This window comes from Sparus aurata, chromosome 8 (assembly GCF_900880675.1).
Source record: "Sparus aurata chromosome 8, fSpaAur1.1, whole genome shotgun sequence".
Lineage (NCBI taxonomy): Eukaryota > Metazoa > Chordata > Actinopteri > Spariformes > Sparidae > Sparus > Sparus aurata.
The window spans coordinates 26,123,627-26,150,613 of record NC_044194.1 but is presented as its reverse complement, the minus strand read 5'-3'; the positions used below and the strand labels follow the sequence as shown (position 1 = coordinate 26,150,613).

The window sequence follows — 26,987 nt, the reverse complement described above, 5'->3', positions numbered from 1 at the left end:
AACATTTTAGTTTTGAGTTTTTCCCCCTGTTAACAAGGTTACAAGGTAAATGTATTGACATTTTTTTTAAAACACAAGGGTTTACAAACTATATTTGAGTCCTTTGTGGTACATCTATTTTATAAAACAATGAAATGCTTTATAAACCATTTGCTAGACATTGTTTTAATGTAAAGTTGTTAGCCAGGCATGAAAAATGCAAACCTTTAGTGAAATCTATATTCATCTAAAACAATAAATCTCATATTTATAAAGCTGAATGAATCAGTGAGCGAAAAAACACGTTTGTATTGGTGGAAAAAGGCACCACACCAGCCAATCACAAATTACATGGCAAGACACGTGATTTGGTTGCTGGGGGACAGGAGGAAGTTGTGGAGGGACCGACAGTGACGGTTAGAGAGTTGAGAGATGTGTGTCAAAATGAAAAAATAACTGTACATGTGAACTTCACACATGTGAACTTGTGCTGAAAATAATGACACCAAACAAGGCAAGGTAAATGGTTTTTAAGGTGAAATATAATGGTAAAATCAAAAATAGTCAAAATGGCCAATTATACCCTGGACTGCATAAAATCCCAGTAACACACCCAATCAAAACTCTCTATAATCCAAATTGAAACATATTTCTTGGTCCACATTTAAATTCAATAAGCTATTTATTACCAACACCCCTATGAGGTAGGCCTATTCTGCTCTCTGGTAGGCCTATTCTGGTCATGTGTGTGTGTGTGTGTGTTTGTGTGTGATACACCTGATGACACAAAAAGGAAGAAATGTATCTATGTACATTGTAAAACTAGGAGAATATAGCTGTTGTTTATTTTTGCAAATAAAAGTTTGTAATTAACCACTTTATTCTTTATTCTTTTAGCCAAGGGGGGCTTCAAGGAAAAAAGGTTGGGAACCACTGGATTAGAGGAAATACAAAAATCTTTTGAAAAATACTATAAGGACTTATACACACAGCCCAGGGGTGCTGAATCTGTAGACATAACTAGCTTTTTAGAATCATTAGACATACCCTCAATTGGAATCGAACAAAATAAAATAATGACACAAAAAATAACGAGGGAGGAGACGGACGGTGCCATCTCAAGACTTAAGACAAATAAAGTACCTGGAATGGACGGGTACCCTGTGGAATGGTACAAAACATACAGAAATTTAGTAACACCATTACTTCTGAAATGTTTCAACTATACTCTTAAAGGGGGAGAGATGCCCGCTTCATGGAAGCAAGCAATAATATCCATAATCCCTAAGATAGGCACGGATAAGACTGGATGCAGCTCATATAGACCAATATCAATTCTTAACACAGACTATAGAAAGAAAATCTTTGCCAAAAGATTAGAAGACATAATTCCAGACCTAATTGGTACTGGCCAAAAAGCGACAACGTGAGACGTGTTTCACACCTGGTTGAGCGTATGAGTAGGGATCACGCAGAGTCTATTATTCTGAGCCTTGATGCCGAAAAGGCATTTGACTCCATGAGATGGTGTAGTTGCAAATAATAAACTGGGTCACGATCATGCATGTGACATGCACAATCGAATAGATATCATTAAGATGAACATCTTACCACGTTTACTTTATCTTTTTTCAATTTAATGGGTAGAAAAGAATGATTTATTTGGAATGGCCAAAATCCCAGGATTAAATTTAGCAAATTACAGTTACCCAAGGAAAAAGGGGGGACATCTCTTCCATGTCTAGAAAGTTACTATGAGGCCCCACAGCTCAGATATCTAGTAAACTGGTGCAACCCACACTAAGATACGAAATGGAAAGATTTGGATCAAAGCCAACTAGACATAGCTCTTCAATCACTTATAGGGGATAGATTTCTTTATACCATACATTCTGAGAAATTGAACTGTTGGACAAAGGTCCCCATGAATATTTGGTTCAAACAATGCAAAAAGTTAAAATTGGAAAAATATGCACAAATACTGAGATGGGTGGCACATGTCAGTAATTTTAAACCTGCACAGATGGATGAAAGATATAAGCACTGGACCTTCAAAGGAATTACAGCATACTGCTAAATCTGCATCAACAGAGGAATAGACAGCTTCCAACACCTTACAGACTTCTACTATCTAGAAAGACAGGACTTCTTCAGATATCTTCAGGTTAGGCACCATTTCAACAAAAATATCAGAATCTTTCAGGAAAGCGAAACAAATCTGATTAATGTATTTATTCATGGATACAAATCCAGTCTGCACAGAATGTTGATTTCTAGAATTTATTCATGGATGCATTCAGCTAAGAGTCACTCTACAACATATGTTAAATCTAAATGGGAAAAGGAAGCCGATAAAACTCTCACAGAGGAGGACTGGTTAACAGTTGTTATTCACATGTAACTACTTAAAGTTCTGGTCAATGGAGGGAATTTGTGTTGAAGAACACTATTAGGTTTTTCATCACCCCAAAGATAAAATGGTTTCAGAGTGGCAAACAAGGACATGGTCACTGCTGGAGGAGATGTGGGAATAGCTTGGCTGATCGCTTCGACATATTTTGGGACTGTGCTGTAATTTGGCTTTACTGGCTGTGAATAGTAGCAGTGTTAAAATCAATATTTGGCTTAGAGATCAATCAAGACTTAAGTACAATATATTTAGATAAGATTCCATCCAAACTTAACCGACGTGACAAATACCTTCTTCAGATACTGCTGGCCATTTTTTCTTTGCAAAGTAGCTCTACGAAGACGTTTGTTTTACACTCATTTTAGCTAGCTTGAGGGCTTATTTTTTAAGGGTATACCGTGACTCAAACAGGTTCGTGTCAAGCGCTCGAACAGGAACAGACGGATGTCGTTAAAAGAGAATCCATTTTTCAAAATAAAACAACTTTCCGAGTATGATCGTCAATATAACGGAAATTAAATAACGTATTAATTTTTCTCTGTGGCCTGGTACCAAAATGACCCACGGACCGGTACCGGTCTGCGGCCCGGTGGTTGGGGACCCCTGCCTGAGACCTAATGTATGTCTGTGCTTGTTCATGTTCACTCCAAAACTTGAAAAAAAAAAAAGTGAAAAAAAAAAAAAACATCAACCAGTTTCACAAGTTTATTTCCAAAGGGTTATAACAAATAAATATTTTTTTTATAATTTGATAAAAATATGACATAGGCCTTTGTATAAGCACAGTAAAAGTAAAATCTGTTGACCCTACAGTGACCCATTCTGAAAAAGACACTACACTAACTCCAAACCCGCATGCTCTGTAAATCTATAAATCAGTTCCCAAATATTGCTGTACCCTTTCCTGGCAATAAGTGTCAAAGGTGAATGGTTCCTATATTGTATGTCCCAACCAGCTTTTAGAAAACACCAAGATCCTTTGTACACTGATAATGGTAAAATATTACACAACACACACACTTCACAGTCACTCCAAAGGTCATTCTACATAAGTAGTAAAATGTGTAAGTCATTGATACCAGGACACTGATCAATAACTGTTTAAAAAGTATAGATTCTCAAACTTAAGATCCAAGAGGAAAGACAATGTATGACCTTTATTGTAGATACATCAATGCAATTTTTAAGTCCAATTTTTGTTGTTGTTTTTTTTGTACATGTCCAAAAATTGCACAGGACTGTCCAATCAGTGATTAGATGTCTTGCTGTAATTTATATAACAAAACTAAAGACAAAGAACAAAGTTATTTTCAAGTGCACTTGGATAGTTCTATTGAACAAATAAGTTAATGTGCCTCTGAACAAGCTGACTCTTCCAAAGCCTGGATAATCCTGGTTAAACAGTCATATTTAAAAAATGTTATCCTATATGAACAATAAAAATAATAATTTAATTAAATAGTAAAGCAGCTTTAAACCGTCAGGAATACCATCACCCACTAAAGATCCATTGTAGAAGGCCGTATTCCTGCTAAATGTCAGAAATGCACATCCAACTCACATCTTTCTCAATCTATGGCCTTCATTTCATTTAGGCCTATGTTTCCTTCACCTTGTGATTTGCTTTACTGTCCGTCTCCGCTTGAAGGTTACTTCTGCAACAGATGGTAGGGCTTACTAATGTACAAGCAGATAACATAAACAAATTCACCTAACAGCAACAGAGTATTGCATTGTATTACTTCAAAAAGTAGCAACATTTGCATAGTTGGGCAACTGTTACAGAACCGTCACCAGGAAGAAAATCTAGCTAAACTTGCATAAGCTTTCATGAATACATTGAATATACTGTTGGTTGGTGATAACAGATTAGAGCCTGGATTATTTCAATGATGTAAGAACAGTAGACTCCTGGTTTAGTGTTGTTTTCATTAAAATCCAGTGATCTTATTGTTATTCCCAAATTGTTAGATGATCAAATCAACTTAAGGGTTGAATTAAAAGTAATTATGTAGCTGATCCAAAAAGGCAGGTCAATAAAGGGTACAAATAAGAATTACTAGCAGCTTTAATGTCCATCCATAACATGTTGTATCCAAAATTATGATTTTAGGGGAAATCAATACACTTCACATAAGATTTTCAAAATCAATCTCACTTTTTCCATCCTAAATAGACTTGACTAAAACAAGCCTTTCACACATTCAGGTGTTACTATCTACTGACCTATGAGCAGAGAAGTGCATTTCTTGTTGGCTCCACACACAAAAACACTTTAAAAAGCTTTGATAAAGTTTTGGATTTCCCATCTTTGGCCAGAGCATTCCTGTACTATAAGTTTGTTGTCTTTTATCTCCAGGCATTTGTTTGTTTCTCTGTTCTTCAATTCTTTGCCCTGGGGGAGAGAGAGAGAAGTTGTCGAGAGTGCTGGTTCATTCTCAAATCATACAATATTCAGACAGGCTATGTATTCAGCTTTACGAGTCATCCTAAACTCATCAACACTCTAAGTTCAGTGTGTTGTTGTACCTGAGTGAAGTCCCAGTAAATCCCCATTCCTTTCTGCATAGCCTCTTTGCAGCTGAAAAGACCAGGCTCGGTTTCATTTTTGCTGATTACAGTTATACAGCGGTTCTCACTGTATTTGTGGGACTTGATGCCGCCGATGTAGAGCTCACCAGTGGCATGGTAATAAGTGTACTAAAATATAAAAGACAACATTCACCAACCATCTTTGGCACCACAGGGAAAAGCAATTAATTAACTTTCCAGAGACTATATTGCATAGTATACTACTATACTACATTAAACTTGGCAACCACATTTAGTTACTTACCTGAGGTCCATAAAAGTAGCAATGGAAGACGATGGGTGTGTGACCTGGTTGTGGGCCTTGGTCTAGACACATCTCAGCATCAAGACTCTTCATCTGTAAAGTGGGAAGTTAATTATTTTGTCAAATCCATTTCAAACATCCTCAACCACTGTGGCGGGTAGAAGTGAGTCGTCACAGCGCACAGTTTAGTGTGGCAATATGTAGCAAACACCGTGCAGTACCACACTTACAAAGAACCAAAAAAAACTAAACTTACTCCTCCATAGCCGATTAGGCCGTCCCAGGGATCTAAGTTGGGATATACATTTTCCATGTACCATTTGAAAGGTTTACAGTTCAACCTCTCTCTGAGTTTTTTTCTCTCAGAGACATCCCCAATGTCAATTCCATGATTCTGCAGAGGCAAAGAACATGGCATGAAACTTAAACAACTTTAGGAGCTAAGAGAATGTTAAAATGCACTCATAACTAAATAACTATGAATTGATTTTTGTTCTTCTTGACTACATTTTAAGCACCTCAAATGGCAAGTTCCAGGCTAGGTTGACGTTGTGTTTGTATTCATCCATCCAGATTTCAGCTACCCTCAGGGCGTTTCTCCTCATGGCAGCGTCCAGGTCGGGTGTGTAGGGCTTGTGAAACCTTGCGATGTGGGCAATCTTGGAGCACGGAACTACTTCAACACTGCCTCCACATGTCCACACCTATTTTAGCAAAAAACCCTGCATTTTTAACTGTGTACTACACAAAGGCACTCCAATGGTAATTGTGCAATAGTTAAGTATGAGAAAAGCAGAAATTAACAGTAGCTAAGAGCTTCTTCTGTGTCGACTGTCTGGGGGCAGTCCTGCTTAATCATATACACATTTAAAGGACACATATTATGCTCATTTTCAGGTTACATTTTTTATTTTTAGTAACAAGAATAGGTTTACATTACATAGTGCTCAAAACACAGCAGTCTTCTCATACTGTTCAGTGCTGCAGCACTTTATACCCCCCCGTCTCTTTAAAATACCCCCCCCACCCCAATACCCAGTCTGCTCTGATCGGTCAGCTCAGCCATGTCTGACCCAGCACTGCTAACAACAACAGAGCAGCTGTGCTAAATCAATTCTTACAGGCAAGACTAGCTGCTAAGAATAAATTATGCAAAAGTGTTACTCTGTGATATCATAAAGTCACGGAATTAAAGGCGGGACTACTGACGAGGCATTTGTGGAGCAGTGTTTTTTGAGGGAGACAGGAGCTTCTGTTGGTGTGGACTTCAGCCTTTTTAACTTTGAAGATCATACACAAGAACATATGTAAAACACTGAAGGAAAGGAAAATAACTAAAAGTATAAAAATAGGTCTCCTTTAACAGTGTTCAGAGGGCCCCATCTCCTCCTAGAAGAATCCTGCTGCTGCCCCATAAATTACTTATGTTTAATAAACCTTCATAATTCTGAAAATATCAAATTTACCATACTACCAACAAACACAGGAATTTGTTGCTCCTAGACAACTTTGGATTTATGTACACTTTAAGCAGAAACTGTAACATGATGAATAGTAAACTTTGGAGGTGCTGGTAGGTGGATTTTATCACTTTTGGACAGAGTCAGGCTAGATGTTTACATCTGTTTACAGTCTTATTGCTAAGTAAGCTAACCAGCTTTATATTTACCAAACAGAAGTTAAACTGTCAATCTCATCTATCTTCAGGCAAGGAAGTAAATGAGCCTACAGTCTTTCTAAAGTGTCAGACTTATTTCTTTAATCAAGGTTTTTACTTGGTTTCATTTGGGTAGTTAATAACTTTTAAACAGCTCTAGCAGGTTATAATAATTTATCCTCTGTCTCACTGATTTAGAGCAGTGGTCCCAAACCTTTTTCGCACCACTGACCGGTTTCGTGACATGATTTTACGGACCTTCCCAGTCCACGCGCATCGGGGCATGCTGCCTTTGGGGTGTGCCACGTTGACGTATTCAGGGCAACACCCTCTACATGTTTGAGTAATTTGGAGTAGATGGCAAATTGTATGTGGAAGTAATAATGACTTGATGGTTTTATGGCGAAGCATCAAAATGGACTGCACCACCACAGCCACCACGTGTGACGTAGGTGAAAGCTTTTGATAAGTTATGTCCACAGATGCTACTTGCAAAGTTTGGTGCAAATCGGTAAAATGGCCTAGGGAGAGTTAGAAAAAGTAAGTTTTTCATTTTTGGTGATTTTGCAAATGGATATTTACTGCGAAAGCTGGCATGGCCTCCATCATACAATTCAGCTGAATTTGTGAAACACGTAGATATAAGGTTTAAAAATGTGGGACATATTATGTTGGAGTTATTTGGCACCACCTGCTGATAATTTTTGGTGTGTGAGTTACAGGGTCCGGTCTATATCACGCCTATGAATTTCATTGACATAATAGTTATGGTGTGGGCACAGTGCCAAATAATTAATTCGACTGCCACCAGAGCGCCACCTAGTGGCAGATTGGTAACAGTTTTGTCAGCTGTCCTCAGGAGGGCATTGGCAAACATTTTGCCAAGTTTTGTCTTAATCTGACCAACCGATATTGAGATATAAAATACTTCAATTTGAAGAGCACCACCTAGCGGTCATCGGCTAAAATTTTGTACAGAGCCTCAGTGGCTCATGGGGAAGTAGTCACCTGAGTTTCATGTCATTGAGACAAACCAATGTGGAGATGCAACACTACAAAAACAGTAGGGATCTCGCAGGTCGAGACCTGCTCACACTCTAATAATGAAAATGACGGACTTCCTGTTGGAGTGACAGTTTGGTACGGTGGATGTTTTTTTGTGCATGTGGTGATGATACATATGCATACTGAATTTCATTCATGTATTTGCATGTTGGAGGCGGGGCTTGGATTGTTAATATTCCAGGAGGCGCTATAGAGTCCCCTGGTAACATATTTCATCAGCTATTGTCAGGAGGGCATTGGCATTGATTCTACCAAGTTTCGTCTTAATACGACCAACTGATGTGGAGATATAAAATACTTCAATTTAAAGAGCGCCACCCAGTGGTCATCGGCCAATATTTTGCACAGAGCCTCAGAGCATTTCTCCTCATGGCAGCGTCCAGGTCAAGCTGGTAGGGCTTGTGAAACCTTGCGATGTGGGCAATCTTGGAGCACGGAACTACTTCAACACTGCCTCCACATGTCCACACCTATTTTAGCATTGGCATTGATTCTACCAAGTTTTGTCTTAATACGACCAACTGATGTGGAGATATAAAATACTTCAATTTAAAGAGCGTCACCCAGTGGTCATCGGCCAACATTTTGCACAGAGCCTCAGGGGCTCATGGGGAAGTAGTCAACTGAGTTTCATGTCATTCGGACAGACCGATGTGGAGATATCCAACACTTTGAGCAAAATGTGCAGGAAGTTGTTATATAATAACTTGAGTATTGTCTGGAATATCAAAAATCTTTCTTTTTTTTTTTTTTTTTAATCAAATAACTTTTAAGAACTTTTTGTCAGGAGAGTCCACAGATGCTGTGTGCAAAGTTGGGTGCAAATTGGTGAAATTGCCTGGGAGGAGTTCGAAAAAGTAGGTTTGCGACATTTCGCAAATTTGTGGAAAAAAACGGTAGGAAGTGGGCGTGGCCTATATCACGAGATTCAGCACAATTCAGTGAACGTGTGGATATAATGTTTTTGAATGTGCAACAAAATATATGTGAGTTATAAGCCAAAAAACACTTTCCTTGATTATAGTGCCACCTAGAGTTGGAAATTGAGGACGATTATGGAATATGACATTTTTCGGTAGGTATGACGTATATTCCAAGTTTGGTGAGTTTTGGGGTATGTTCAGACAGTGAAAAATGAGATCATTTAGGGGAAAAAAAATCACTACAAAAACAATAGGAACCTCGCAGGTCGAGACCTGCTCGGCCCCTAATTAACTCACACGAATTCCCAGCTCAACATTTTCTCCGCCGTACACTTTCATTCCTTCATCAAGAAGTCCAATTTCTCCAAGAAACTTCCTTTCAGCTACCATAATTCCCATGACGGATGGACTCCTGAGGTGAAGGAAGAGAACTGGTAGTGTTTCATTGAAAACACACTGTACATCAGAATTGCTATAAGAGTGAAGCTGTCAAATGATTAGAAATACCTAATCCAAGATGCAATTAATAAAACCAGGCCATTATATTTATTTGATGCATTTAGATTACAACAAGACTAATTGATTTCACTTACTTTCCAGGCAATGAGGTGTCCTGTAGTTTGTAATACTCTGGTGAAAAATCCTCATACAAACACCATAAATTCCAGTCATAGCCTTGTGCTTTTGCCATGTATGGAATAACCATGAGGGTATCAAAGCTGACAACGTCAAACACAGGAGAAACCACCGTCGTTCGGTCAGCTTTGATCTGTGTCAGCATAGGTTCGGCCCTGCATGATGGGAAGAGCAGAGAGGCTGTTCACACATCACTGCAATAAACTTCCTTAATTTAAAACTCCAGACACAAAGCAGGGTTTTTTGTTATGAGTCATTCACAAATTGTCATTGTCCTGAGAGATAACTGTACAACCCTGATTCCAAAATAGTCAGGATGCTGTGGTTCTTCTCACTTTGTGTGATGCATTCATCAAGTATCAGTGAATTTACAAAAACAGTGAAGTTTAACAGATTGAACATACAACAGATATTTTGTCTATGTAGCAGATTATTTTGAATGAATGTTGAACATGATTTACAAAACACTAATAATTTTGGTGCTGGTGGTGAGTGTGAACCTTTTAAAGGAGACATATTATCTTTTTTCGTAATTTTGCTTTCCTTGTGTGTGTTATACAGTCTATGTAATTGTGCATGAAAAAGATCTTGAAATGGTCAAACTCAGCACCAACAGAAGTTCTGAGCGTGGACGGGGTGAGCTCTCACTGACTGTCTGTCACTCTCACACCCGCAGGAACAGGCAGAGACATGGAGACCTGCACCGAGTAGCAATGGTGGAGAGGTTCCAAAGTGTGGCTATACTTCATGAGAATCGATGAAAACAATGCTCAGTGCCACAAGTGCAACTAGTGTTTTGCATGTAAGGGTGGGAAGACGAGCAATCTTTCAAAACATCTAGCAAAATTACATCATATACAGATAAGAAATGCAGTTTTCGTATGTTATGCTAGCAGGAGCCCAAACAGAGTTGATTAAATTATACAAACAGGGGTTGATAGCCCCAAGTAACGATTATTCAGCTGAACATTTAGGTATGTGGTCATGAATTCTGTCTGACAGGTGAAAGCATCATCCAAACCAGGGTTCAAGTTATAATATGAGCTTTGTTGGGGTCTCTATGATAAGTAACCCTAAACAACGTGAGGACGGAAATACATAGATAAGATAACAGCGCATATAATGGCTCAGATTAAATGCCCCACACACCCACAAGTATGCCCAAATAGCTAAGAATGTTTTGTAGTCACAATGTTTATACAGTTTCTCCACATGCAAACGATTTCCAAATTTAAGGGAATCAGGTAATGAAGTAACAGGCTTTTACAGCGATGCAGTGAAGAAATTGTAATTTTTTACATGGAAAGAAACATTCTAATGTATTGTACTTAATGCCGAATTTACATGAAAAGAACCAATGAGTTAAAAGTTGACGTAGCGATTTCAAAAGTTAGACTCTGTAATATTAATTTGTTCAAAATAGTGCTGGCTCAGTATTCAAGAATGTTTATATAGAGTACAAGAAAAATAAAGCAATTGAATGACAAATAATGTGAAAGACTACTTATAGCAGCTTTAATTTCAAATACTAAACACAAAAAATTGTACAAATACCAGTGCATAAAAGGATTTATTTCTGACACATTCTTACCACATCTCATGGACTTCGATGTGTGCATCCAGGATGGCCACCACGTCCGCAGTAGCAGCCTTCCATCCAGAGACCCTGGCGGTAGCGAGGCCTTTCTGCTCGTCGTGCCTCACTCTTGCGATGCGCAGATCTGGATTCTGCTGCTCAAGCATCTTCACGTAAATGTCAAGGTCCCCCTTCAGGTCCTCTGAATTGAAAAGAGAATCTGGGCATATATTTTGATGTAAGGGGAGAAACAGAAAGAAAGGCAGAAAGGCTACCAGCACACACCAAACGTGTCAAGGGACAGTTCTGATCATATACATGATACAGTCCAATATGTTGTGAATGTGTCAGATTTTAAATTGTAGTTAATGATAATAAACTGATTACACTGCACTGAAAGGTGCTTGTAATGTGCCATTCTCCCACGTGTCCAAGTCCAAAACTCAACTTGTTGTCTGTATGTGCTTATTCCCTTTCTTGAGTAAAATGAGAAGAAAGATACCATTCTCATGTCTCTGGGGTAAACGTACTGCCAGCACCTGCTAAGCATGCTTAGCTCAGCATGAAGACCAGAAACAAGGTGAAACAGCCAGCCTGGCCCAAAATCCACCTCCTGGCACCTCTAAGGCATGCTGAAAGACACTTTATATCTTGGCAAGCAGGCAGCAACTGCATATTTCAGGAAGTTGCATTGCCTGTCAAAGAAATAAGCCAGCACACAAACTACTGCAAACTAATAAGGAAATTGTCTCTATGCTCTGGTTTCTGGACAGACTAAACAAACTAGGAATACACCATGAATTGGTAAGATTCAGAGGTGCTTGTAAGTAGATTCTGTTTTTGGACATAGCCAGGCTGGCTGCTTCCTTGTTGACCCTCTTTAAGCTCAATTTAGCTGACCTGCTGCTGGCTATAGCTTCATCTTTACCGTAAAATATGAGAATGCTATCAACTTTGTCATCCATACTCTTGGCAAGAAAGTCAGGAAACATACCAAAATTCAAACAACTGCTTTAAAGGAGAACGCCAGCCATTTTTATCTCATATCCCTGTTGATCGAGGTTACCAGTGCTGTCATTAGGAATAATGACAAGAACATTTGGCACAATATTTACCGCGTATCAGAACGGCAGCTAAAGCGAACCTATGGGGGCAGGCATAACATTACCGAAAGTGAAACCTAAGGATGTCTGCCCCCATAGGTTCGCTTAAGCTGCCGTTCTGATACGCGGTAAATATTGTGCCAAATGTTCTCGTACAAATATCTGGTCAATATTGTGCAAAAAATTCACATCGCGAGCTACGAGTCTGCTGTGTTTACGCCATCTAGGCTCGCAAGCTAGCCCGCAAGCCGATGCAGGAAACACTCGTAGCTAGTAGCGTGTAGCACACAGCCGGAAACACAGCTGACTTGTCATAGCACTAGCTCGCGAGCCCCGATGCCAGAAATGCCCGCGACTTGAGTCAGAGCAGGATGGCAAACAGCCGGCTACGTTCTGAATGAGTAACAGACAAGCGAGTGAAGTCTCTTCCTTGAGTCAGCGTGAAAAGCACATCCCTGTCATAGTACAACAGAAGCATTCTTCCACTTCTGAAATAACATACACAATGTTCTGCAGGTAGCCTAGGCTACTGTAGGTTTGGTGTATAGATGTAGCATACTATGAAACGTAAAACATAAAATGAAATTAGGTTGATCAATCTTTGCCAAATAAAATAATTCATATATAAATATTATATAATAATATTAAGTAGTATATTGTAAATAGGCTATTATTATCTCTATTTGGGAACTTTATCTATTTACACCGTTCCTACCTCAATACTATATTATTTTTTAAATTTAATTTTGTTTTATTTTATTTTATTTTAGTATCAATTTTATTTTTCCAATCATGTATATGTTTTATTGCATTGTGTTTTTTTCACTACGTTAGTGGTTAAGAGACAATGGGCTAGGACTGAGTTTCCAAGGTGATTAGGCAATACTGGCTCAAGTGACTCGCACAACCCGGTTCAATTTAGTGAGTGACTCATAATGACTGGAATCCTTAAAAGGAACCGTATTTACCAGCTCTAGACAGGAGGTTGTGTGGCACCACTTGGTGATGCCTTGTCCTGGGCAGTCATCTCCTGGATCCGCTCACTTTACATTTAAGTTGTATCAGACTCTCTGTTGTAATGTTATGTAACTTGTAAACTGTGATTTTTTTGCTCTTTTCTGTACACACGACATCTATTGCATGTCTGTCCTGGAAGAGCGATCCCTCCTCTGTGGCTCTTCCTGAGATTTCTTTCATTGTTTTTTTTTTTACCCTGTTAAAAGGGTCTTTTTTTTCCATCAACATGGCAAGTATTTCCTCACTCGAGTCGAGGGTCTTCGGACAGAGGATGTCGTTCATTGTACAGATTGTAAATCCCATTTGGGCAATGTGTTTGCGATGTGTTTGCGATGTGATTGTGATTTGATTTGTTTGCTAAATTTGTACATACATGTTTTTAAATTTACAAAGTTATATACAACTATTTACATAAAAATGCAGGCAATACCTTGTCTCCCTCAGCTCCTTCCAGCTCAAAGAAGACTTGCACTGCCTGCTCTACACTCAGTAGTTGCCTCATTGTTTTGACACACATAACAATAAAACGACTACACTACTAATGCTGTCTTTTGCTGCCGTTACTCCAACAACTTTCTCCTCTTCCTCAGCAACCAAATGTCGTGCATTGCCATATCATTTTTTGATTGGTTGATGTGCTGCATTTTCCACCGATAAGGTGTGTTTTTTTTTTGCTTGCGAGCACTTTCGTTTTTATTGTTTCTTTTAATGTGATGACTATATTCAGAAAAAAAGCATGGTGTTAATTATTTATCATAAGTCTGGTTTTACTTGTCCTATCAACATAATTTAAAAACTAGTACATAGTTGTAAGTGTGCACTTTTGACACACTGAAAAGGAATCTCTTAGAGGCTGCGTCTTGCTGCTACGTCATGTTAAATTTGGATGTGCCAGCACGTATGTCGACTCCACAGGGTTAAAGGGGAAATATGTAAGAAAACTTTCAAAAAGCTGATAAAATTATCAACAGAATTGAAAGAAATATCATTTGACACTATGATGTCTTTTTATAGTGTTGCAGAGATATCTACTGCAGCGAGCATGTTAACCAAATAGCCCCAGCCTGTCACACAGTTTATCAGCTTGTCCTGCCTTTCATCATTTATTATTAGTCTTGGTTTTGCACAATTCCATGCCTTGGTAACCAACCAACCAACCAACCATTAGAGCTATTGTCATCCACCAATATTATCTCCTTCAGCAAGTTTTTAGGGGTGCGGTCGATGATGCTGCGTAGGGCTCTTTTGATGACAGACAGGGCCTCGTCCAGGTAGATCAGCACCACTCCAATAGTCGGCAGGTCCTTCGGGTAACTTTTTTCCAAACACCTGTTCATTCAGATAACAAAAATACTTATTATGGAAAAATAACCACTAGTCTTTAGTCTTTAACACCAGTCTGCTGTGTGAAGGCTTTATTGAAAGACAAACTATATGAACCAGAAAGATGGATATACTCTGCAAAAAAAAAAACTGGGTGGAGTCCATAGGGGATTGTTTTTTTAACATTGCTCTTTGTATAAAGCAAAATAGCAAGTCTAACATCACATCCAAGACCATGAAAATCGTACCTTGGATCTCTGGTATCCGGAAGAGCTCGATCGAGAGGAAGGCGATCGCTTAGAAAAACATTGTATCCATACTTCTGAAACAAACCCTCTGCCTCTCTTTGTTCTTCCTCGGACAGATTCTTCCCCCAGTCCTTGAACAGGGGAGATTGTGGGAACACTTTATTGAACTTTTTCTCTTTGGGTTCCTCCTTTTGTTCCTGGATCTCTGCTTCAGGTTTTTCTTTCTGCTCTGGTTCCTTTCTGGCTGGTGGCTGTTCTGCAGCTTTTCTGTGTTCCTCTCTTTCCACTTCCAACATTTTCTGGATGGAATCTTGCTTTTCCTTAAAAGTTTTGAGTACATCGTCTGAACAAATGTGAGAGATCAAGAATGCAAAATAAGTCAGAGGCAAGATCCCTTTTTGCAGAAAAACTAGACTACATGAAAAAAAATAATAGACAAGAAGTTATTTTCTACATTCAAATAGAACCTTTTTTTCCTTGAGATAAAACATTCTTTTGATTGATTCTGCAGCCCTGATTCAAAAAGAGTTGGGACACTGTGGTTCTTCTCACTTTGCATATTTCAGGTATTAAAGTCATAATGAATGTATACTTACATAAACAATAAGATTTAATGGTTTGAAAATTGAATGTCTTGTTTTTGTACTTTTTGAATCGAATATAGATTGAAAATGATTTGCAAATGATGTTATGTTTTACAGAGCATCACAGATTTTTTTAATCAGGTTTTAGGGAAATAAGATAACATTTTCCTGATTCCAAGGGGAAATCAAATTGTTGCATCCAGTCTATCTTACTGCACTGTTCCACCATCTTACTCAACATTCATCCCGCTTATCTGGAGTCAGGTTGTGAAGGCAGCGTACTAGGGTCTAGATATCCTTTTTCCCAGCAACACTATCTAGCTCCTACTTGGGGATCTCAAGGCGTTCCCAGGCCAGATGGGATGTATAGTACCTCAGGCAAGTTCTGGGTCTGCCCTGGGGGCTCCTCCCAGTTGGTTGTGCCTGTGTATCTCTCAAGGGAGGTGCCCAGGAGGGGTTCTAACAAAATGCCTGAACTACTTAAACTGTTTCCTTTAGAAGCGAAGGAGCAGCGTCTCTACTCCGAGCTCCCCGTGGATGATTGAACTCCTCACCCTGTTGGAAAGCCCAGCCGACGTACAGAGGAACTAAATCTTTTATCCGTGATCACGCACTTTCGGTCTTTACCCACAGCTCCTGGCCATAGGCGAGGGTCGGATTGTAGATTGACTGGTTAATTGAGAGCTTTGCATTCTGGCTCAGCTCCCTCTTCACCATGATGGTCCAGAGCAGCATGGTCCCATCTTATTCACACGTGAACAAGATGGGATCCATCAACTCCATAACTTTGGGCAGGAGCTTTCCCCCCATCATATTCCGGCAGAGGTAAGAGATGCTAACCCTCATGCCGACTGCTTCTCACCACAAACTGCACTAGTGCCTGCTGGAGGTCAAATGCAGAAGAAGCTAGCAAAACTACTTCATCTGCAAAGAGCAGTGACGCAATTTAGAGGTTCCCGAGCCGGAAACTTTCCCTCCCATGGCTGCGCCTTGAGATCCTGTCCATGAAAATTACAAACAGGATCTGAAACAAGGGACAGCCCTTGCGAAGTCCAAAACCCACTAGGAACAGGCATGACATCGGGTATACATGTGTGCCCAGTGATTAAGTCTGTGTTTTTTTGTTTTAATTCACACCGGTAGTAATTGTACCAAGGTTGGTGTTAATCCGACCTATAGATGTGGAGATATGCAAGACTTCCTGTTTAGAAAGGAAATATGCAGGAAGTTGTTATTTAATAACTTGACTGTTGTTTGAATTATCAAAATTCTTTGAATAATTGTTTTGTCAGGAGGATCCACAGATGCTCAAAGTTGGGTGCAAATCGGTGAAATTGCCTGGGAGGAGTTTAAAAAAGTAGGTTTGCGACATTTCTTGAGGCGGAAATGGGCGTGGCCTGTGTCACGAGACTCAACACAATTTAGTGAATGCGTGGATATAAGGTTTTTGAATGTGTGATAAAGTATATGGGAGTTATAAGGCAAAACGCACTTTCCTCGATTATAGCGCCACCTTCTGGTGGATATTCAGAGTGACAATAGATTATAACATTTTTTAGCAGGTGTGAACTATATTCCAAGTTTGGTGAGTTTTGGGGTATGTTCAGGCAGTGAAAAATGCGATCATTTGAGATAAAAAAGTTGTCACTAAAAAAACAATAGGGACCTTGCAGGTTGAGACCTGCTTTATAGTTTAATAGGAATTTTATATTATATTTCATAACTCATACATTTTGCACATCCGTTGAAATGTTATCTCATCTATTATAAATACACAGCAGACCTAAAAAAACTGGAACTATTTTTCTGATTTTACAACACATCAAGGAGCTTTGTCTAATAAGTTGATAACATATTAATATTTTCTTTATTTGGAATCATATAAAACCTTTGACAAACTAGTGGTAGAGTGAACGGAGGGGAACTTCAGGCAATCAGGGAAACCTCTGCTCCACTGTGTTTATTTCCTGTTCCAACAAAATGTAGTCGGCAGGACTTGTCAGTGTCAGTTCACTGAAATCACATGATTTACTGGGGTTACCTAAATGTAGTGCTCGATTACATGGAAAAGTAATACAACAAAAGACTGACATAACACATTATTGTTATTAGGGCCCGAGCAGGGAAACCTGCAAGGTCCTTATTGTTTTTCAAATGACTACTTTTTTGTCCCAAATTATCGCTTATTTTTCACTGCCTGAACATACCCCAAAACTCACCAAACTTGGAAATACGTCACACCTTACAAAAAATGGTATAATCTATTTTCATTGTGAATTTTCACCACTAGCCAGTGCTATAATCAAGGCCGTTTTGCCTTATCACTCCCATATATTTTGTCACAGATTCAAACACCTTACATCCACGCGATCCCTTAATTGTGTTGAATCTCGTGATATAGACTACTCCCATTTCCGCCTCTGTTTTTTTTTCCGCAAATTCATAAAATGTTGCAGTTTTACTGATTTTCCCGAAACTATGCACAATGCATCTGTGGACTCTTCTGACAAAAAGTTATCAAAACAATTTTGATATTTCAAAGAGTTATTAAATGACAACTTCCTGTAGATTTTGCTCAAAACAGGAAGTGTTGCATATCTCCATACTGGTGTGTCCAAATGACATGAAACTCAGATTACAGATTGAACACCACAGACTTCCAATTCACTCAGTATCATCCTCAGACCTTGAAGATGGAAAGTCATCAAAAGCTTTCGCCTACTTCAAACATGGCCATTTCAAGATGACATGCAACTAAAAGGTGAGCACACCTTCTGACAGCGCCGCCACGCGTGGACTGCAAATCAAAATTCAAAACATAACTGACTACAAATTAGTTTAAGGTATTTTTCACCTGTAGTCCATTTTGTATTTATGTAGGTTGCAGGGAGTTCTTCTGACTTAAGCGTACATTATTTAATACTGGCAGGAGCAGGCCAACAAATTATAAAGGAACAACTTCCTCATTCCTATCTGGACCAAACTTTATATGTTTGATAACAGTCCAGCCCTGAACACATAGGCCAATATACAGTCATAGTCACAGTGCCACATGTTGGACACCGGAAATGACATTTAACCCTTTCCTGCACCGTCTGAAACATGGACAGTTAAGAGATGCGTACACAATAATCCGGCAATGGGGCCAGGTACGCGGCATGCCCTGACAGCAGCATGCCCCGACTCGCGGGGACTGCGAGGGGCCCGTTCATCGCTGCTTGTAGCTTTAATTATGCTTATTACTTTAGTTAGGTACAGTATATATTTTAACTTAACCATTTGTATTTCTGTGTTTATTCAGAATTGGTTAGTCGTGTATTTAAAGGAAAAGTACAGCTTACATTGTATATGTTCAAATACATTTTTGGATGTTAGATTCACTTAGATTTTATATTTTTTCAAGTCGATCCGCAATGTATGATAAACATGTAAGCAGTTGATGATCCTTCCCCCTTCTTGTCTAGGCGCCCTAGTGGCAAGGCGGCCAAAGGCATCTGACTAGAATGATTGTTTCAAATCCTGCCCTGCTTGCATGCCAAGGTCAGTGACACATGATTCTGACATTTTAATGTCAGAATTATAATCATAACTAAGGATATAGATCACATCAATTATAACCCAGTTTTCCTAATTGCTGTTGTATTATATATTATTAAATGTTATTAGTCATTTACATACTCTCTCTCCCTCTCTCTCAATTCAATTTTTTTTTCAATTCAATTCAAAGGAGCTTTATTGGCGTGAAAGTTTGAAAAAATAACAATATTGCCAAAGCATCTTGTCCAAACATTTGAACATTAACAATAACTTAACACTATAACAAACATCAAAATTAATTGATTAATTAATTATATATACAGTATATTCCGTGTGTGTGTGTGTGTGTGTGTGTGTGTGTGTGTGTGTGTGTGTGTGTCGGTCACTCACTGTCCCTCAGGTAGTGGCATGTTGATATAAATTGGGCAGCAAGATATGCCCTGTCTCCTTCTCCCAGGAGTATTTTTAGTTTGGATTGGTCATTCAGCTCTTTGAAATCTTTGATTATAGAGCTGAATTTGTTGAAATAAATGTTTTTTTTTTCATTGAATTTTTCACATTGTAGGAGAAAGTGCATCTCTGTCTCGACCTCACCTGTCAAACAGTGCCCACATGTTCAGTTTTCTTTTGGTTGCCATGATTTGTTGTGTCTTTCTGTTTGGGTTGTCAGTTTGTGGTCACTGAGCCTGTACCTGGTCAGGATCTGTCTCTGCTTTCTATCTCTGACAGTAGAGAGATATTCTGCTAGTTCATCATTTCTTTTTAGGGTCAGATAACATTCTAAACTACTTTGGCTTATAGTTTCTTCTTTCCAATGTTCCAGATAGGTTTCTTTACATTGTGTTATAATTTGCTTTACTTTGATTGGTGTTTGGAGAGCAGTGTTGTTGTGAGGTTGGTCAGACTGTGTCTGAAAGGGGGCCGTTAGCCTCAGTAACAACTGACATAGGGGACTATTTTCTGGGCTCAGCTCTTGAGTTTGGAGGGCTTTGGAGTGGAGGGTGTCTCGGGGGCTGGACTTCAGGTGGTTGAAAAAGTTGAGCATTCTCTTTTGAAAGTTAATTATCGGCCTAATTCTGCTCTACATGCATTTGTTGGTGTGTTTCTGTGTATGTGTATAATGAATCTGCAGAATTCTACATGTAAGGATTCTGTTGGATGTTTGACCCAGCGGGTATAGCTCTGATGACTGAGTGGACCCCATACTTCACTACTGTACAGCGCAATGGGCTGGATGACACTATCAAAATTTTGAGCCAGATTTTGACTGGAATTTGGAGATTATAAAATTTTCTCTTAATTGCATGTCGGGCTCTTCAAGCTTTTTCTTTTAGTGCATTCACTGCCATGTTGAAACTCCCTGATGCTGTGATGGTTATACCAAGGTATGTATAACTCATGCTATTTTCAATGACATGTTTATTTATGATAAACTGGTGTTTGTTTTTCTGACATCTGGGGCGTTTTTGGAAGATCATGACATTAGTTTTCTTCATATTTACTGCCAGGGCCCAGTTCTGACAGTACTTTTCTACTATGTCCAGCTGTTGCTGTCCTTGTTCAGTAGGAGACAGTAGAACAATGTAATCAGCATAAAACAGAGACTTCACCTCCCTATCTAGGAGGGAGAGGCCAGAAGCAGCACATTGATCCAACTCAACAGCAAGTTAATTTACATACACATTAAATAGAGTTGGACTTAAATTGCAACCCTGGTGTTCACCTCTTCTCTGGGTGAAGAATTCAGTTTGTTTGTCTCCAATTTTAACAGCACAAATACTTTCTAAATACATTGACTTGACCAGATCATACATGTTGCCCCCTATACCACAGTCTAGAAGGCTGTAATAGTTCCCTTCATGCCAAATAGAGTCAAAAACTGTCTTGAAATCAATGAAACAAGTGAATATGTTATCATTTTTTGTCTGGTGTACATGTGCATTAATTAAAGTGTGAAGGGTATATACGAGGTCGGTGGTGTGGTGTTTTTGGAGGAAGCCAATTTGACTTTTACTCAAGATGGAGTGTTCCTCAAGGAAATCTAGTATTCTCTTATTGATAATACTACAGAATAGTTTACCCAGACAGCTGCTGACACTGATGCCACGGTAGTTATTAGGGTCTGATTTGTCACCATTCTTATGAATGGGGGAAATGAGCCCTTTGTACCAGATGTCAGGAAAACACCCTGACTGTAGTACAGTATTGAACAACTTCAACACTGCACCCTCTCTCTCTCTCTCTCTCTCTCTCTCTCTCTCTCTCTCTCTCGCTCTCTCTATCATTGCCTCACTTGATCCTCTCCAGGTGAAAGGTGTGACAGTCATCAGTCAACTAAGATATGAAAATATCCATGAGGTATTTTAATACAATGCTTATTCCAGAATACGATGGCACAGCGGGCTCAGAAAGAGTGCAACAGATGTTAGGCTATGTTTTTAATTGATATCAACACAATAAATCTGCTAAATGTGAAGAGATCATTTTATTTTTCTCTATTTTGATATTTATGAAAAAACATGAACTTTTTAAATTACATTAATATGAATAATATTTCCTTCTTCAGTTCTCTGTCCTTTTTTCATAATGGTTTTTTTTTTTTTTAAATTGGCGATAATGAGCTTGCCATGCACAAAGTGAGTTGAATTACACTTTTTAATAGCCTAATACAAGTGTCCCAACTAACAAAGTGCCAGATGATCAAAGCCCAGATGATGTTTTGTGTTTTGGCACTAACAACACTAATAGGTGTGGCATTCTCTGTATGTTATTTAATTCTGGTTGTTGTCACTATGAGTATCCAGAAGTCTGAACAAAACACAAATGACCTCATATTGTTTGGAGAGATAATGTCCTGGAAGAATCATATTTCTTCCCCAACATTGATTAGAAATCGGGGATTTCATAAAGCTGGGATTTCATTTCTCATCTTCCTTTGTAGTTAGGAATGAATTAAACTTCACTAACACAAAAAAGCAACTTTTACATCCTCTACAGGGGAAAGATGAATGATTGCCTCAACTCACAGATATTGTCGATTCTGGCTTCCAGATCAGAAAAATGCCTGCTCAGAAATGATGTGTCCAGCTCTTTGTTGGCCACCGCTCTGCACTCATATCTACTCCTTAGAGAGATGCTCACAAAGAGGATGAGCCCAATTCCCACCAATATGAGGAATGGCTGCTTTAACGACCACGCTCTCATACTGATAATACACCTACTCGGTTGAGTTCCCGCAAGAGAATAAAACCCCACAGGCAACACAAACTCCTCCCACTCAACAGACCTGTTCTGCCAGACAGCGAGCACAGCGTGAAACATGTTTATGTTCATGTGGAAGTTTTGTTCATCTTAACTTGGAGACATGGGTGAATGAAACGTTAAAGATACCTGTCAGTGTAGTGTAATCAGTTCATTATCACTAACTACAATTATGAATCTGATACATTCAGAACATACTGGACTATGAGGCATGTATATGATCAGAACTGCATACTTGGTAACCAGTGTAGAAACTGGTAGCCTTTCTGCCCATATATGAAAGTATATGCTCACAGTCTCTTTCTTTTTTTTAGACATGTATTTATTGAATTTTTACAGTCTACAATAATACATTTTAATACATTTAACAAGGCATATAACAGTCAAACTATAAGGAATCCACTCCCCCCACCCAAAGGAAAAAGAAAATGTTAAAGAAAAGATCACCTTCAAGTTACCTGAGTTTCTTCAACTTCACAGTTCTTTAACCCTCTGGACTCTATGCTGGCCATTTGTGTTCACTTCACTTCCTTTTTTGACCATTTTAGCTGTGTTAATGCATATGGAATGATATTTCCCAAGGGTCTGGATTTTTTTTCTGATTTTTTAATTTTCAAAACCTGCTCTTTAAATATGTCAATATTATACTGTGTATCTCCATTTGTACTTCAGGGCTCTATCGTGGAAACTTCTGGCCAATTGAAACCCATGAAAACCACATTCCTACTACACTATAATTCCTTGGGATTTACAGTATTAAATCATATAATTTAGGTAAAATGGCTTTCATTCTAATCTCAACACTTGAAAATTAATTTTAGTTTTTAATGTTTTCTACCAGATTATGTCATTTGTCCATTTTTGGCCAAGGGAGCAAGTTCAGGTAATATTCTTAGTTTCCACTAGGGGCGTATGATGGCTTACTGCAATACAATGGAGTGAAAGAATGACAAAGTTTTTACATAGGTGTGATCTTAAGGATGTCAGATAATGATGTGTGTCTGTGCATGAAAAAAAATTGTGCCTGCAAATATGTATTTGCAAGATAGAGTGACATAAATTACAGTATATCATACCTCCAAGTTTCAGTGAATTTCTATCACTCTGGTACAGGCTATTGAGCTTTGAGTTTCCAAGGCAAACTTGGCTTTGATGCACAGGTTGAAAACACCCGTAACTTTGATCTTTTCATACAAGAATGCCACAGACAACTACACAATAGCTCTTACATACTCAAATAGCTGCTCTCTCTAAAAGAAAAGGATCACAGGTCATCTTGACCTCTGGCTTCGGGGGAAATAAAAACAAAGTCTGATACTGTTTATAAATCTGTCCTGGAGTTTATGCAGGTACAGTTTGGATTATGCAGTAGTATTTGGATTCATCTTATTCAGTCTATCCGGAGTAATACTAGTTCTCATAATCCAATTATATTGAATCATTCTGAGATGGTTATTTATTGTCAGGAGTTGAGCTTTCGAGCACACCTCCCTCCAGTCCTCCTCCGAGATATGTATGCCATAGAGTAAGGATATCTGACCCTTGCTAGTACAATTATTCACTGCTAAGTTTTCTAATATGGGGGCCATTCTAGAATTGAGGATACATTTCAAGTATAGAAGAAAATTAAATATAGGATTGATAGGATTGGCACCCTACGCTTAGGTAGGGCACCTTCAGTGCCTTTCCACATTTTGTCACGTTTTAACCACAAATGTAAATGTATTTTATTGGAATTTTATGTGATAGACCGACACAAAGTGGTGCATAATTGTGAAGGGGAAGGAAAATGATATATGGTTTGAATTTTGGGCCACCATGGAGTCCTAGAGCAGTGACCAAGAGGAAGCGGACTGGACCCTACATCTCCGAGAGAGAGAGAGAGAGAGAGAGAGAGAGAGAGAGAGAGAGAGAGAGAGAGACTTGACCACCCTTAGCAAAAAGTAGTTTATTCAAGTGTACTACAAGTATACTTATTTTATACTAAAACTGAGGCAGTATACTTGAAGTGTACTTTTTCTATACTACATTTTATATACTTAAGAAAGTATAGTGAAGTATACTTGGCTTATACTGAAAAGTATAAAGAATAGTCTAAGACTAAGTACATTAATACTTAGACTTATACTTTAATACTAAAGCTTATACTTGTACTTTAGTATACTGTGGACTGTGGCGCAAAGACTCTTGGGTATTCTGTTGTTGTTAGTGTAATTATGGCTCCTGAATGTGTTTGTGAATAAGATGATGTGTAAGACGGTTGCGGGTTAATTCACATCCTTGTTCTGTGGTTAAATTGTGTTGAATTAACAAAGATGATAAAAATGTTGGCACTGTGAGTGAAGGGGTGTTTTCCGGGAGAGACTTCCTGTCCGTTAAGCAGTGGGCAAGTATGATAATAAATGGTGAATCTCTTGCTAGAGAGATATATTACAAGTGCTAATACTTACAATATCTTGATGTTAGTACAGAAAAGGGTTGAGTCATTGAGTTGTGCTTACATTAAATTTAGCAGAATAAAAATGTTTTTCACTACACACGTTTGCTTTGAGGTATTACCCCTCAACTTACATGTTAATAAACTAAAATGTGGACTAGAAGTATATACTTAGTACACTAGTAGTATATAGATGAGTGTACATGATGTATACTTGAAAGTGTACTTCTGTAAACTTAAAATGTTCTTATAAAGTATACTTAAAGTATACTTTTATAAACTTAAAATGTTCCAATTTAGTCTGAAGAAGTATTAAATTAGTATACGTTCTAGTATGCTACAAGTACATGGTCCATAGTATACTTGCTATACTTATACTTATACTCAAGCATACTTAATAAAATGAACTTCAAGTATACTACTTTTTGCTAAGGGCACCCTTGCCGGTACCCTGTGCCTCTGCTCCCCCCCCCCCTCCCCTCCAGACAATAGACTTTTTTTAAACCTATTTGCATTAATAAAGAAAGATAATTTTTCAACTTTATACCTACTTTGTGTCGAGCATGTTTGGGGCGGGTGTGGTCTGTTCCTCTGAGTAGCAAGCAAGGGAGGGAGCCAACACAGGCAGCTCCCACCTGTTACAACATCATGAAAGAGATACCACAAAATATCCTCATGGATTGGCCAGAAGAAGTGATTTATCCCCACTCTTTGCATGCATGTGACTTTTGCATAGGTCTTGTTGACCTCAGCAACGGCCCCAGGATAAATCTCATCATCATATTTGATGACACAACACTGTTCAAAGATGTCCTCGCTTTCCCACTTTATTTCATTTGTGGTCTGCGTTTGGAGCACTTTGGTGTCAGAAAGGATAGGCTCAACATCAAATTCAAACCTTTGTGTGTTGTGACATGCACACTCAAGAGTCTGCCTAGTTGAGCAGGGACAGCTGACATCTCTGTGGGTGACCTTACCTGGTGTGAGAGTGATAATCTGATGGAGGCGCATTGTTGAAGAAACCACAGGGAGTCGTTTTAGCATCTTCTGTACAGCTTTGTCCACAGTTTCCTCATCAATGTAGAACAGTTATATACAGGTCTCGGCATTCAGTAGACAGACATACAGTTGCTTGGCATTTGGAATGTCTTTACCTTCTCTGACCAATCTGTCTGCTGTTCTTTTTAAAGCCCCACCTACTCCATCTGGAGCAACTTTTCCATGTCCTGCTTCAAAGAAGCTCCATGTGCCCTTCTTGAAGCCCTTCTTGAACAACTCTGTGCTCAGCATGTAGAAATTACCCTTCTGGCTGTATTGGGTACATGGTCCATCACTTAAAAAATGAGCCAAAGTTACTAATGGATGGTGGGGTTTCACATGATCTAGGACAGGGGACAGGTGTGTCTATATAGCAGGTAGACTTTTCTCTTTTGATGCTGAGATGGTCGCGAAGCACAAACTTTTGTCCACTCCACCTACATGAAGGATTCCGGTATGCATAGTCGCCTGCTGCTGAGAGGATGCAAAGTGACCTGTTTGAATCTCTGCTGACAAATTGCATGCATAGTTTTCAGAAAAATCCATGTAAATCAAACACTCATGAGACTTCATGTTTTTCTTGAGCTCACGGTAGTGTAGGTATTGCAGTTTGATGTAGAACTGATGCCTTGTGAAAACCCTCATCTGGTTCTGAAACATCTCAATCATCTCTCCTAGAGAACTCTCTATCTCCTTTTTCACAGATATCTGGACTAACTGTGATTCTTTCTCACTTGTTTTCTTTTTCTTTCTCTTTTCTCCCAGTTCAGTTTTCCATTGAACAAATCTCACTGGAGCCTCAGCATCATAGTCATGGTTGAGCTGATAGACATTGCCTATGTATTTGGCACAATCTCCATACATGCATTCTTTGCTTGCAGGGTCACAGCATATTGAGTTTGCAATGATTTCCAAGTCAGATGTCCCAATTAGTTGGAGTGTATGGAGTTTCTGTACAAGGAAGGAGAAGTTTTAATGAACTTTACAGAGACACGTTTCTCTGTCAGATATGGATGAATGGACAACCCAGAAAGGACGCATGCAACTGAAAAGTGCATATGAGAGCAGCTGACTGGATGGATTCTCAAGAAGGAATTTGCAATGAAGGTTTTTTATGGTATCATTTAGGAAACCTTTCTACATTTTTGCTTTTCCCCTTGTGATTGTTTTTCTTTTTCTCCTGCAGTCAAGCGGCTCACATCATCTCTCAAAAAAAATCCTCTATCTTCTTTCCGAACTTGCTCTGTGTTGATCGATATTTTCTTCTTTGAAATGGCACCTAACTTTTGTTCCTCTTGCCGAACCGCTTTCCTGATAAACCAAGTGCGATCTGTATTGTTTTCTGTAGTTTGCAGTT

General features: G+C 38.8%; 1 protein-coding gene across 1 annotated transcript; it reads right to left on the bottom strand.

Moving 5' to 3' along the window:
• Window positions 1–3,519: 3,519 nt before the first annotated feature.
• On the bottom strand, window positions 3,520–22,110 carry LOC115586529 (probable polypeptide N-acetylgalactosaminyltransferase 8). The gene is made up of 11 exons (XM_030425670.1): window positions 21,921–22,110; window positions 14,774–15,116; window positions 14,365–14,531; window positions 11,098–11,284; window positions 9,464–9,661; window positions 9,168–9,282; window positions 5,744–5,929; window positions 5,482–5,619; window positions 5,226–5,318; window positions 4,919–5,089; window positions 3,520–4,784 (listed from the first exon to the last, which is right to left on the bottom strand). Exons 1-11 carry the CDS (start codon window positions 22,096–22,098, stop codon window positions 4,665–4,667), a joined length of 1,896 nt encoding a protein of 631 aa, XP_030281530.1. The 5' UTR covers window positions 22,099–22,110; the 3' UTR covers window positions 3,520–4,664.
• Between the last annotated feature and the right edge of the window lie 4,877 nt (window positions 22,111–26,987).

Excerpts from the sequence above, each read along its gene's own strand:
- LOC115586529 (XM_030425670.1), bottom strand. The coding sequence starts at position 22,098 with ATGAGAGCGTGGTCGTTAAAGCAGCCATTCCTCATATTGGTGGGAATT. Across the intron at positions 11,285-14,364 it reads GGATGACAATAGCTCTAATG|AGGACCTGAAGGGGGACCTT; the intron begins GTTGGTTGGTTG and ends TTTTCAATTCAG. Across the intron at positions 5,930-9,167 it reads ATGTTGAGCTGGGAATTCGT|GTGTGGACATGTGGAGGCAG; the intron begins GTGAGTTAATTA and ends TTGCTAAAATAG.